Here is a 13,902-nt window from a genome sequence, read left to right on the forward strand (position 1 = left end):
TATTTTCTGGTCTGGGACATGCTTGACGGACACAAACATCCACCCCCTTGCCTTGGCTTCCCCCCTCCTAGTACCACCTCTTACCAGATGATGTCATTAGGGGCTGGGGCGTAATCAACCCCCCATTTATGTGACCGGACCACAGTGGTGATGCTGGACTGCTGGGGTCTCCGGCGACAGCGGGCTCGACTGTAGTCTTTGATTATGCTGCAGAGAGAGGAACGCACATGTATACACATGTACACTGTAGGGGAACACCGCAGCGTGAGTCATGCACACGTGTACACGTATGTAGGCAGACACAGCAGAAGCAACCATGTACACGTATGCATGTATATAGGCGGACCAGCACATGCAGCACAGGGAACCTCTGACTCACGGCTTGGACAATGCAGACGAGGCGGCACCCTTTGTTAAATAAAGGCTGTGGCTTTTTACTGTGGACAATTTACTCCTGTGGCTGGGGCAGCCTAACACATTATGCTCAGTGCCTCTTGACCACGGATATTCATTCCTGGCCTTGGAGAGCAACAGCCTTTCTGGTTTTTAACGGGCGATTCCGAATCTGCCATGACTGAAAACAGACGCCACTTGGATTATCCTGGGCAGCACTTCTGAACAGCTCAACGGGCCCCGTGTGTACGTTTGTAGAATTTAACTCTGAGAAAACAAACTGCTTTAGTCCTTTTAGGCTGTATTATAGCCCATGATATCACTCTTAGACAGAAACACTCACAGGCTATCTGTAGTAAGCCCCCTAGATGTCTTAATCTCCTTTCCTCTACTGGCTGTGATGTTGTGCGCTTGACACAGCGTTATGTTAACGAGTGACATACCAGATCTGTTCGTCTGGAAGGGGAGGGGGTATTATCACAAGCAGTTGGACCAGGCGGGAAGGCTTATGACAGACAGACACACAATGGAGCCCTTCCTCTTTGTCGTACTTAGTCAGTCATTCCCTCCCTCTACCCGTCACTGTCACACGACGGAGGAAATGTTTAGCTCACACTGCGGTCATCCTCTCATCTCGGAAGGTGACAAAGGCCATGTCCAGCCTCTTCAGTGCGATGCGGTTCTTTTCAGCGTTAAACTCATCCGTCAGCTTCTCCTCCAGCTCACTGTAGTACTGCTCTGCATCCACCTGAAGAGGGAGAGCGAGAGAGGGAAAGAGAGAGAGAGAGAGAGAGAGAGAGAGGGAGAGAGAGGGGAAGAGAGAGAGAAATTTAGAAGGTCAGAAAGGTAGGAGAACACTGAATCTATAAACACAAATAGAAATGGACTTAGGTGAAATCATTTCTGTGCAAAATGAAATTAAAAGTTTTTCTATCTTTTTTACATTTTTGCTGATACGATTTCAGTGCTGATTTCTTATGTTCCATCAGTAAAACCCATTTGGAATTGAATTAGGGAAAAAAACATTTCAGTGGTCAGAAATTAGAGTTGGTGCATAGTGCCTCCCAGTGGTCACATGCTAAAATTACACCAAAATAACAATATATACTCAATATTACCAACCCTCAGCAAATCAAGGAACAGGGGCTCAAGAAATTAACAAATAGGTAATATCTCCTCAGGCAAATACAGGTAAATAACTCCTGCATACAAAAAACAAACATTACAAAGTCAAAGGAATTATAAAGCACACATGAGATGGTTGTGTGGCATCAGCAGTACCTGCTCAAAGCCACATATATCACAGCAGAAGAGCTGGGCGCAGGGGTGAGTCTTGATCATGATTCGGCCCTCCTTCTGGGCCTTAGTAGTGAAGTAGAGCCTGCCCTTCATTGCTTTTCGCCTGCAGGGGGCAACAAATAGAGGGTAGCAGCTTAGATCAGGCTGACAGACCTGTGCACTCGACACACACAACCACAATCCTGCCACACTGAAATAGTAAAATGCAAACACACTTTTCCAAATATTTGTTGAAAGCCCATGTATTAGCCTGAAAAGCCAGTGCTAGTTTGAAGGGTAATGAAGGGATTTTGGGGTGAACTGACATAATACAATGACTGAATGAAGACCAGCTGCACAAGGGTGTACATTTATAGTCTGGTGTATTTTTAACTTTTTGTTTTTTCCCCTTCAAAGTATGACTGGTGACTGGTGAAATATTTAATGGCAAGCAAATGCACTGTGTCCGAAGCATATTACAATTTAAGAGCCATGGACTTAATACACAGTTCTGCCCGTGAAGGCACCACAGAACCACCAACAGGTTAAAAGAGGACACCTTGGTCTGTGAAGGCACTGCAGATGGTTCATCCATTGCAGCTCTCACAGCACCTTGGATTGCTGCACACAACATTGAGTGTCACAGCACCACCTGCTGGGAAGCTCATCACCATCACCCCACAGTATCAGTGCAAATATGCAACGAGAGTTTGAGGGGATAAAACAGAGTCCACTGCAAGGGGAACTTGCTGTGTGGTGCGTCCCAGGGGTGTTTGGTCCCTGACGGGTCCCTCACCTTTCTGAGTCCAGCTTCATGAGCTTCCGCACGTCGAAGCAGAATCGGATGTCAGTGACGGTGCAGCTGGGGTAGGCCTCGCTGGAGAGGAAGCACAGAGTGTAAGTCTTCCCTTTGGGCACTCCTCACGTTAACCCATGTCGGAGCAATGTCCCATCTGTGCCATCCAACTCAGTGCCTGGTGGGTTTTGTATTTTCTGGCTCTAGCCATAACACCTTTCTATAGGCTTTTATAAACTGAAGCTAATGGAGCAGCAGGGTGGTGTAGTGGTAAGGAGCAGGGCTAGTAACTGAAAAGTTGCTGATTTGATTCCCCACTGGGATACTGCTGTTGTACCCATGGGAAGAACACTTAACCCATACTTACTTCAGTAACTATCCTGCTTTATAAATGAATGATATTGTAAGTTATGTAATTTGCTCTGGAAAAATGTGTCTGCTAAATGACAATAACGTAAATATAATGCAGATGTTATCTGTGTTTATCTTTTTTGAACAATATTTTATAATCATACAAACATATTCAGCAGTTAGGATATGAGCTAAGGATGGCACGCATGCAGTCCTCCAGGAAGTGTTTTTGTCAGTAACGCCAGCTCAAACGGTGTGCTAGCTGAAGTGTTTTATAATGATGATGTCAATGCTGACATCATTACTGACATCAGCCAATGCTGACCACACCTGCCTCTCAAGCCCTGTATTGACGCAGTCTATTGTCTGCCATAAAGCTATGTTTTAATGTTAAAAACATAAATCAGCTACCAAAGAAAATATTTGGTTATAAATAAACAAGACTGAGAGACTATTTCCTTTCATAAGATAGCAACCCAATGAATAGCTTTACCAACAGACATGCCAAGTTGAATGATGCACTCAGTTTTACAATATTTACTGGCCACATGGATAACGAGCTTAACAAAGTTGCACCTTATATAGGTGACCCCTTTGAAAACCAAAACATTTCATTTGAACAGCGCATTAGCATTTGTGAACATTCACGAGTGCAATTAAGTGAATTAAAATAATGACTTAGTATTTCACATTCTTAATATTAAAAATAATGAATAACTAACAACATTACTTTTTAAGAAGATAAAGAGGCCCTTCAAAAGTGTTACTATAACAGACTGGCCAGCAGAGGGTCAACCATTTTGACCTGTGCAGCACATGGGTGATGGTGACGTGTGTACTCATGTATAGGTGTGTGTGTGTGTGTGTGTGTGTGTGTGTGTGTGTGTGTGTGTGTGTGTGTGTGTGTTTGTGTGTGTATAAGAGAGTGTATATGTGTGTTTGTATACATATATGTGTGTGTGTCTACTCACTGGAAGTGCTTGGTTATGAGTCCCGGGTCTGAGATCTCCCTTGGAATGGCGGTGATCATGAGTGTCCTTGCCACCTGATTCATGGACAATAGGGAGACCAAGTCAAGCAAGGAGTGACTGTGACACATAAGACACCACCAGAGGAGCACTCCCTTACAGAAAATCCCTAAAAAGATATATCGCCTGGTAAACTGTCCAAACCCTGTAGCATCCTGCTTTCTGTTAATCAGGACTTTTGTGAGGCTTACTTTGGTAGCTTAGGCAGCACCTTCTACCTCCTAGGAAAACTAATTCCATAGTTCTAGCTAATTCCATTCTCCGTGTCACCCTGAACGTTCGTAGGGGGTGAGCGCCATTTTTTTAAATGACTGTTCTCCCCTGTTTTTCGTTAGTTAGGGAGTTAGGGAAGTTGTTTTGTATTTTGTTTCATTACTTTCTTTTTGGTAGGTTAGCTAGCTTCCCCTCTTCCCCAGTTAGTTGTGTTTTGTTTATTATTTTGGCCTGGCTCACCCCTGAAGTATTTTTCAATCAAAGAAAAATAAATGAAAAAGGCTGACGTGAACTACGTAGTGTGCGCGTGTGTTGTTCGGCTAGCAGGGGTCGGAGGACATCGGGTTTATGTTCACCCCACCCTAGACGGGGTCGTAACACTCCAAACAGGTATGCTTATGTGTGTATGGATGCAGTGTGCGTCTCTGACACAGCACCCACCTTCTCATCCTCCTTGTACTCCAGCCGTGAGGAGTGGTGGGCCATGCACAGGGCTGTGATGATGAAGTACAGCAAAGCAAAGATACTGTGCAGCCACAGAAAATTGTCCCTGCAGAGAAAGGGTGATGCACATTATTGGCCACCATGTAAATGACCTGCATGTAAACGCCCCAGTGAGGAAGCATTTGACATTTGGTTTGTTGGTTCATAAAAGGGGTGATCACAGGATAAGTAAGACTGAATATTGCTGAAGCTGGAACTCAGAAGTACAATTACAATCAGCCATCATCTTACAAATTTGATTCTTCGGCACACGGCTCTTACCAAATTCCATATGATTTGTTCTTTGATAGATGTCTGGCTCCAATTTGAACCTTCATTTAAAATCATACTGTACTGTTACATAGACATCTAAGTACTGTATGTTTAAACCATCAGTGGTTAAAATGAATGATTCTTACTTGAAAACATTTCATGTGCAATGTTTCTTTGTAATTATAGCAAGTACAATTAAAGAATGTATTGCCCTCTTGGCAAGCACTATCTGCAGACTAGAATGTATATTTATCTACACAAATCAAGCAGTGGCTCCTGAGGTAAAACAGAGAAAGAAAATAATTTTTTACTTGAAACTGATTTTGATTTGAAGCAGATTCCATGTGATTTGTGATATTTATACATCCATGTCGTGCCTTTATTAACCCTTGCTACTATACTATGTGGCACCTAATTGTTCTCATGTTTCGCAGTTCAAAGGTTTCGCTGTGAAATGAAAAACACAAAAGAATGCTTTCAGGATTCCAAGTGTGGCCTAATACAGCATAGTAATCCTAGGAGTTTGGAAGCAATCCAAAAGGAAGTCAGATGCTAATAAGATTCCTTATATAAGTGGAAAATCTGCAGCAAACGGAATCGGCTTCAGATCAACAATCAGTTTAATTATATCATTTTACGTCATAAGTCATGGCAGCATAAGAACTAGCACAGACCAGGGAAGTGGATTGTGTGGAGAACATTCCCTCTGAGTGACACACTCTGCCTATGATGCCACTGTCCTCTTCCTATCAGTGACACTTGTCTGTGCTACATCTGACTACAATGGATATTCCAGCTACAGCACCCAGACACAGGCTGAGAGATGAAAAGGGTACTCTGACATACTGCGCGGGGACGTTGGCCACCGTCGTCCTTCCGAAATTCTGAGGGCTGTCTCCTGAGGAAAGAGATGGAAAAACACGACACAGGCGGACAGCTCGTCTGTTTTCAGAGAGTTGGTTCTGGGTGAGATGTCATGCTGCCCAGACTATGGTTCAAGGGATTGTGGGAAGGGAAGACAAACACCCAAATCACATACTAATTAAGGGCAACTGTGTGACAAGGTTAAGCGGTGAATGCTGTCTCGGGTGTTTGTCTGACAGGGGTGCTCTCTGGCTCTCCCATGCTTACCCAGCAAGTTGCCAGAGAAGTTGATGGGCAGGATGACGGCCACAGACAGCAGGCACACCACCATCATTAGTAGGATGATGTGGTGCTGGAAGGACAGGTAGGTGGTGGCATCAATGCCGCATTTGCTCCGGATCTCCTCATCTCTGGGGATGCAAAAAACACAGACAGGACACTGGTTGGGAGCCGGGCCTGTCCCGCACACATCCTCTGCAGCCTGCCCCCGCCCCCCCCCCCTCCAACCCACAACCCCCGCCGCAGACCCAAGCCACCGAACTCAAGGAGGAGCAGGAGGGAGGGAGAGGGGCGACAGCGTCCCTGTGCTGGTTCCCAGGCAGGGCCACACATGGTGGCCTCACAGGGTGGGTCAGTTTCCCACCAGCTCAGAACCAGCTCTGCAGCCACTAACACAGAGGCTAAAAACAGGGCAGAGCAGCACCAAACCCAAAAATGATACTCTGGGAAGCAGGGGCACTGTGGACGGTAGCATTTTATGCCGATTAAGGTTTACTGCTGGCCGTTCACATGCCCTGCCTGAAGCAGAGCATAGGCACTCATGGGAAACCACTCCACAAACGACTAGGAGAAAACAGCCCCTTTTGTTTGACTGCTTAATGAGGTCGAACATGAGGGCTGTGTTTAGTGATGAGGTCAGTGTTTAAGTGTGTGTGTGTGTGTGTGTGTGTGTGTGTGTGTGTGTGCGTGTATGTGTGTGTCTACATGTACGTGTGTTTTTTTTTTCCATTTTCTGCTCAATTTAGAATGGCCAATCCCCCGAATTCTGGAATGCCCAATTTGTCATCATTGAGGTTCGGTCCGATTGACAGTGATGTCAGCCGCTGCTTCTTTTCGCACTGTCCACAAGCCAAGCTAGCACATGGATGAGATGGAGGAAGACATTTCGTATGCAACTTGGGCACATGGACCACAGGTGCCAGATCAACCAGCAGGGGTCGCTGTTGCTAATGGGACCGAAGCCCCTGCCGAGGTACCCACCCCTATCCCCGGCGGAATGAAGCCAATGCGTTCCGCCTGTGAGCTCCCAGTCACTGTCGGCTAGTGACACGGTCGGGTTCGGCCAGTCTACACTCAGAACGGGTGCTTTTACCGACAAAACCACTCAGGTACATGTACGTGTGTGTGTGTGCGTATGCATGCGCGTGGGCGTGTGTGTGTGTGTGTGTGTGTGTGCATATGTGTATGTGTGTATTTGTGTGCGTGTGTGCATATGTATATGTGTGTGTAATTGTGTGTGTATGCGTGCATGTGTGTATGTGTGTGCATGTATGGGGGATATCCCTGGGGGATATCCCCCATACATATGTATGGGGGACATATGTATGGGGGATTTACTCACTTCATATGATAGAGTGATGTCAGCCAGGAGCAGAATCCCTTGATGAAGAGAAACATAAAAACGTTAAGTCAGTCGCTTATTAAAGACACTAAATGGCATGTGTGAAGACAGCATATGAGCACGTCTGGCTTGCATCTGTCAGAGCCATTTACATAACACTAAAGCCTACACGTTAACAAGGCCGAGGGATAAAGTTTTAATAGGTCTAGCCTGAATGATCTCACTGCGTGTGACAATGTAATGGCCAACAATGACTCCCATCTGACTCCCTGCCCCACAACAAACGCGGCGAGGCTGACTAGGATGTTACTCGCGTGTGTGTGCGGCCGTGAGGTCACCGGCTCATTGTGCAGCTGTTAGGAGTTGGCTCACCACGTCCTTGCTCATGTCTGTGTCTGAGGGGCTGGACTCTGATGGGGACTTCTCCTTCTCGCTCTGCTCCCCATAGAACAGGGATGTCAGGCTGTTGGTAGGGTTTGGGTGGGGGGTTTGGGTGGGGACAGAGAGAGTGACAATCTAGATCCGGGCCACAGAAGTTGTTTTAATCACCGTTTTTGAGGATGCTGATCAAGCGTCATTGGACAGAAAAAGCCATTAAAGCTCAGATTAAAAGGACTGAATGACAGGAATGGCAAGGATTTAAGAAGTGAATGTTAACCCCTCCCACATGATAACATGAAGACCTTTGAGTAGTCCAGGTGTTTCTTAAGGTTAACCACAAGCCTGGGGAAAAGAGCTTCCAGAGACACAAGCTGTTCTCACAAACTCCAGATCAAACTGTTTTGTGCCACCGGATCAGGTCTCAGTCACTCTCATGACTAATGGCTTTGGAACAGCAATACAGATGCAAACTGTTTATCTTTTCTTGTGCTATTGTGCTGCCTTTGAGAAGGCAAACCATAATAGATTAAATATACTATCTAAAAAATGCATAGGTCTCCCAGAAACAGAGCTACATGGGTTTCAATCATGTCTGATAGGATGACAAATCATTGTTGCATTGATGGATTCCTCATCCAAAATGTCTAGTGTTACATGAGATGTCCCATAAGGATCGATCCTTGGCTCCTTGGTTTTCTATTTACACATGCTCCTTTTACACAGAGTTCTTTGCCAACACGGTGTCAACTTCCCCTGCTATGTTGAAGACATTCATCTATGTCTCGGGGATACTTAGCGATGATAATGCTATCAGTCCCTTGTCTTAAACACATACAAATTTTAACTAGAATTTAAGATAAGAGGTTTTGATTATTAAATCCAATATAGAAGAGAAGATGTACTGGCCTTAAGCATTAGCACTAAGCATTAGATAAGGAGTTTGAGTTAATTCGAAATATTGAGCTTCCAATCCTATGTAAATATCTTACTAATTGTAAAATAAATGCAGAGGGCAGCTTTTCATTTTGATACTATAATCTACTCTACACTAAAATATAAACCCTCAGTCAACTGATTTTTTCAAATCACAAGATTAGTATCATGATGGATTTGGGACTGTATGGGACTGAATTACATGAAAGGCACTATACAGATGAAGTTATTAAACAATTTGGAATCAGCCAAACAGACAACATTAAGAAACACCTGGGATAGAAGATTCCAATGCAAGTTGGAACTATCCTATACTGATGTTGACCCTGTGCAAATGATCAAATCCCCAATCAAAGCCCACCACCTCCAATTCAGCAGAGGCATCTCTTCCCAACAGGGGCGAGGTATGGCTCCAAAAAGGTCTTGCAACCACCCCAGATTCCAAAGGAGACCAGAAAGGAGAGTAAGGCGACCGAGGAATTCCAAAATAACTGTGGTTCCTGTTTTTGGCAAGCTAAATTTAGGTTTGGTTTTGCCTGTAGGGCGACCGGACAAGAGAGCTGGTGCCCAGCCCTGTCTGACAGGGTGAAGAGGCAGGACTGTGACCACAGCGGGGGCTGGGGGGGCTGCAGAAATGCTCGGGTGTGACTGGAGGCATCCACAGGGCAGTGATAAAGATTGATAGGCAAAGTATCCCAGCTCAGCGCATCCGAGCAGGTCTTGGTTAGGATGATGTTTCAGCTACGCCTTTTTTTTTCTGAAGCTCTGCCATCGACCGAGCTGAAGTGCAACATTCAAAGGGATGTAATCAAATTAGGTATTCCATCACCCCTCCCACACACAGATGTCACTGTCCCTGGGTAAGAGGGGGAGGCACTCATGGTGGGGGGGGGGGTGCTCTGCCCTGCAGGGCCCCTGCTGCCGAACCCCGGGACGTGGGCCCTGTCTCTCGGCGATGCTGAGGCGTTCAAACGTGGAGATAAGGGAAATGAACATCCCCACGCGTGTATCAGGCTGGCTGCTTGGAGTGCGCTGAACTCCCACCATCACAGCCATTACAGTTTTTAATCGTTTCGTTTGATGAGTGATTCTGCGCATCCACGTGCCTCACATCTCTAATTTCCTCCCTGCGAGAGTGAGAAACTGATACTATGTTTGAATTGAATCACTCTCTAATGCTGGCTGAGGAGGATGTACAAACCTAACAGCAGTTTGCATATGGAGTTTCTCAGCATCTCCTTTTTGAGGAGAAGAGCTACATTATGCCGAACTGGAAAGGACATAATTTTACATATCTACGGGACTCTCATAAGCTCCAGTGGAAGAGAAACCTGTTGATGAGTCTTGCTTCCTAAAAGTACAGCAGAAGGATGCCTCTTGTGATGTAAGCTAACGTGAGATGCAGTCTGCTGAATTACTGATTACAGTTTCACCCACATTTGATTTGACAAGAGCCCCCCCCCAACAACCCCACAGAAAAAAATAAGATTGGTCACTCATAAGTGTTCAGCCGACGACGCATTACAAAGCTGTTAGAGGGGAATAAAAATAGTGATAGTAGTTCACTGTTAGCTCCACCTCTTTGCTCTCTGAACAGATGAATACACGTCATTGTAGGAGTTTTGGACAAAGGGAAAGACATCCTCAAATGAATGTGGAATAAATTGTTATTTGAGCAATACCCACTTTATCCAGGAGGGGGAACCATTACCACAACATCAAAATACATTTCACAACAAACGGTAAAACTGGGGGTGTTCAGAGACAGGAACAGGATAGAAAATCATCAACATTCATACTGAGTGAGGCAGGCCTCTGCCTTGGCACTTGTCTGTATGCTAACAGTTATTGATTGACTCTGCCTACTCTGGCATCGTGACAGTGGGGCTATGTGTGTGAGGCTCTCTGGGAAAAGTGTTTACCTGTCATTGTCCATCAGTAGAGCAAGCCGCCCATAGTCCCACGCAGCCTTCCGCAGGCATGAAAAGATCAACAGCAGGAGCTGCAACACAGGGCAGCAGTGACAGAACTGTTCCCAGAATTCCTCTCTCTCACACTCTCACTCCTTCTCTCTTTCTCCCTGCCACACTCACTCTCTCACACTTTCTCCCTGTCACACTCTCTCCATGTCACACTCTTTCCTGGTCTCACCTTCCCTCAGACTCGAAGGTGCTTTATTAGTATGAACAGCTTTAGTACCTATTGCCAAACCAATTTATATACATCATATCAGGCCACTAGTACACACACAACAGCACGTACAGATAATAAATATAGATAAATTAAAACAGCAATACATTGAGGCTATAATTTCCAGATTTTGGCATGCGCCTTCAGATTCATCAGCATGAATTGAGAATGTAACAACACTGACGTTTTCAAAATTCTATATTGATGGCTGAATAATTGGTGCTCAAGCATTGACTGCAACTACACTACACCTGAAAACCAAAATAGGCTAATTACAAATACCATGAGGACAGAGTACATTTCATCTATTATTCATTTGTCATGCATAGGATTACTTCTGTAATAAAGTGATGAATGCTAGTGTTCTAAATACTTTTATGTCAATTTGCAAAATGGAAAGACTGAATTAAATTACAAAAGCCCGTTGTAATGCAGACTCATGCTTCATGAAGGCTGGTGGTTTAAGAGTTTCACAAGTGATCAGAAATGGCCACCAAATAATATTACTGATGTAAACAGAGTCCTTTGGACAGTTACTTGAATGAGGATTACTATTGAAAAGCAAAACCTGCTTGACACCCCTGCAATTTACAATTTTTGAATCACCTCAAAACTGAAAAGAAAAATTCAATATGTCAGTCATACTGTATCATGTGAATGTGGCCATTCAACAGAACAAAAATAAAAATCAGTTTTATTTTCAATGTATTAATGATATGCCTTTACATGTTTGCAAGGCAATTTCATTCTACTGTCCAGAATTCATAGGTTCATAACATATGTTTTCACAAAATGCACATAAGGGTACAGTCCTAAATATTTGTGAGCACTGTATTTTACATTAGTTAATCCAGTAGTGTGTCAGGTACATATTTGCTCATGGCAATGACTATAGGAGTTCATCAGTTGCTGCAAGTAATAATGAAGCAGCCTGGTAATATGCTAACCAGTTTGCAATACATGTAAACAAGAACGGAACTCAAACAAACACACACACACACACACACACACGCACATCAAATATGTGCTCTCAATCATCTCTAATGTGATCAGTCAGGGACACAGCAGCCCTTATGAATGCAGACAGCTGGGGCCAGATTTCTACCCCTCTGAGTTCCTTTTAAACATTTGAGCTCTGGGGCCAGATTTTCACGAACTTGAGTTCCATTTAAACAGAATACACTGCCCTTGGCTGTTAACTAATTTTGGGTGTGTGCATGTGCTGGACTAGAAATCATAAATCATAATCATCCTAAACATTATTGTCTGATGTATCCCGCTTATACCGCTGACACCACATAGACAGAACTGTTGCCATTAGCTGGGAACCTATGGAGCGAGGTAAATCATATTACAATATTATCCTGAGCGAGCCCTGCTCCTTACTGCTACACCATACGGCTGCCCGCAGAACATCAAACAGCCCATGGCATTAAGCAAGTGGATGTGCGGCCAGCTCGTCTGCATAAACACGTTATGAAATTCGTGTTGTGGAGCAGCACAGCCTTCCTCTGCTGTTATTCTTATCAGCATTGTGCTGCCTTAGCTGGGTCCAATATTAGCAATAACACCGGGGCCATTTCTTTTCTAAGAGATGTAAGTTGTTGTCATGGAAACTGATAGGGAACGGTCAGCATATACACACTGACTGAAGCATGAATGTGGTCAGGAAGGGAGGTAACCAGATACGGTCCTGATCTGATGCAGATCAGTATAGCAGGGTCATGATGGGGGGCTTTCCAGCTGTGTGTCCAACACAGTAATCAGTATGTGCAATTTCTGTATATCAACAATAACCTTTCATGGCAGTCTTCACTTATGACAGGTATGTGGTGTAGGATTGTGCTGCAGTGGTCTCTTGGCACCTGTTGTTGTTAGCCAAGTGACCCATAGCACAAGCCCAACAGTGCAAAATTCACTGAAACTACACCTATCACCATAAAATCAGAATAAGGCCAGGAGTTTAACTAGAAAAAAATATATACTCAAAATTCAGTATGCATCAGCAACAACCTAAATATAAATTCTCACCATAATCACTCACTTCCTTGTATTAATAATATTTTCCAGTGATTCATGCTATAATGTGCACGCTTCAATATTTTGCGCTGCCTCAAATCACAGCATCACACGTTTCCTCTCTGGTGTTACTGTGATTCTACGGCTGTCTTTGTTGCTTCGTTGCAGTCGGGTGCCATGTCCTTTTTCAGCTGCTGTTGTTTTTCAGGCCGTCGATCTCCAGGTTTTGCTGCTGGTTGCTCAGCTGATCCTGTGAAGACGCCACATCCCTCTCCCTGTGCTTACAGCCCCGCGCGGTCGCTACACTGTGACGCGGTAACCACGGGCCCAGCTCCGGAGCCTGGCATTTACCCCCCGAAACACTCCGCTCTGGCTGGCTGACCTTCACTGAGTTGCAAGGTGCTTAATTAACACAGAGACAGGTGGCCCCCGAGTGAGATCAAACCCTCTGCCTTTGAGCTCCAGACGCAGCCAATTACACAGCTACACGCCCATTTGTAGAGATACCCCACTTCTGTTTGTGCTGTCCTTTCCTGCTTCTTGTCTCAGTGGTCTTAGCTATCACAGAAAGTTGATTTATTCTGCATAATCTTAACAGCTCAGAGGCATTTCCCCTGGCTGTCTTTGACTCTGACGTGCGCATCCTCCATGGAAGGAGAAGTGAAGCAGCACAGCCTGACTCAACCAATTAAACCATCAGGAAATGACAAACAGACTTAGGAAGGGGTGCAGAAGTCATGGCGAGGGGTATGCGTGAAGCTGATGGAAGACAGTTTCCATTCAGAGCCTCTCGGAACGCTTTCTGAGTGAGCGGGGCGATTACGGAGAACATCCGTTCGGCACCCAACGAGGCAAATAACAGCAAATCTGATTTCTCAGCAGGGAGGAAAGCCCCATGTAACAGCTGATATATTATTATGTCAATGCAGTCCATTTCAGTTTGAGGAAGAAGCTTGGGGGCACCCAAGGGATAGACAAACACACCGTGAGAATAGGAATATTTCTCCTTAACATCCAAATTATGAAAGAGCAGCATTGTTCAGGGACCATTTAAGCCAGGGAGACTACAACTCCTATGA

At 44.9% G+C, this 13,902-nt stretch overlaps 1 protein-coding gene across 3 annotated transcripts in view; it reads right to left on the reverse strand.

Annotated features, from left to right (window-relative positions):
* tmem63c (transmembrane protein 63C) overlaps positions 1 to 13,902 on the reverse strand; it is a 54,020-nt gene that overhangs the window by 10,607 nt on the left and 29,511 nt on the right. For all 3 annotated transcript variants that reach the window (XM_036542622.1, XM_036542623.1, XM_036542624.1), the window contains 11 exons: positions 10,537 to 10,616; positions 7,673 to 7,763; positions 7,301 to 7,338; positions 5,947 to 6,089; positions 5,662 to 5,713; positions 4,501 to 4,609; positions 3,790 to 3,863; positions 2,468 to 2,548; positions 1,675 to 1,795; positions 1,008 to 1,141; positions 85 to 207 (listed from right to left, as the gene is read on the reverse strand). In XM_036542622.1, coding sequence (XP_036398515.1) covers positions 85 to 207; positions 1,008 to 1,141; positions 1,675 to 1,795; positions 2,468 to 2,548; positions 3,790 to 3,863; positions 4,501 to 4,609; positions 5,662 to 5,713; positions 5,947 to 6,089; positions 7,301 to 7,338; positions 7,673 to 7,763; positions 10,537 to 10,616 — 1,046 coding nt within the window. The remainder of the gene's footprint in view (positions 1 to 84; positions 208 to 1,007; positions 1,142 to 1,674; positions 1,796 to 2,467; positions 2,549 to 3,789; positions 3,864 to 4,500; positions 4,610 to 5,661; positions 5,714 to 5,946; positions 6,090 to 7,300; positions 7,339 to 7,672; positions 7,764 to 10,536; positions 10,617 to 13,902) is intronic.

The sequence above is a fragment of the Megalops cyprinoides genome, chromosome 12 (genome assembly GCF_013368585.1).
Source record: "Megalops cyprinoides isolate fMegCyp1 chromosome 12, fMegCyp1.pri, whole genome shotgun sequence".
NCBI lineage: Eukaryota > Metazoa > Chordata > Actinopteri > Elopiformes > Megalopidae > Megalops > Megalops cyprinoides.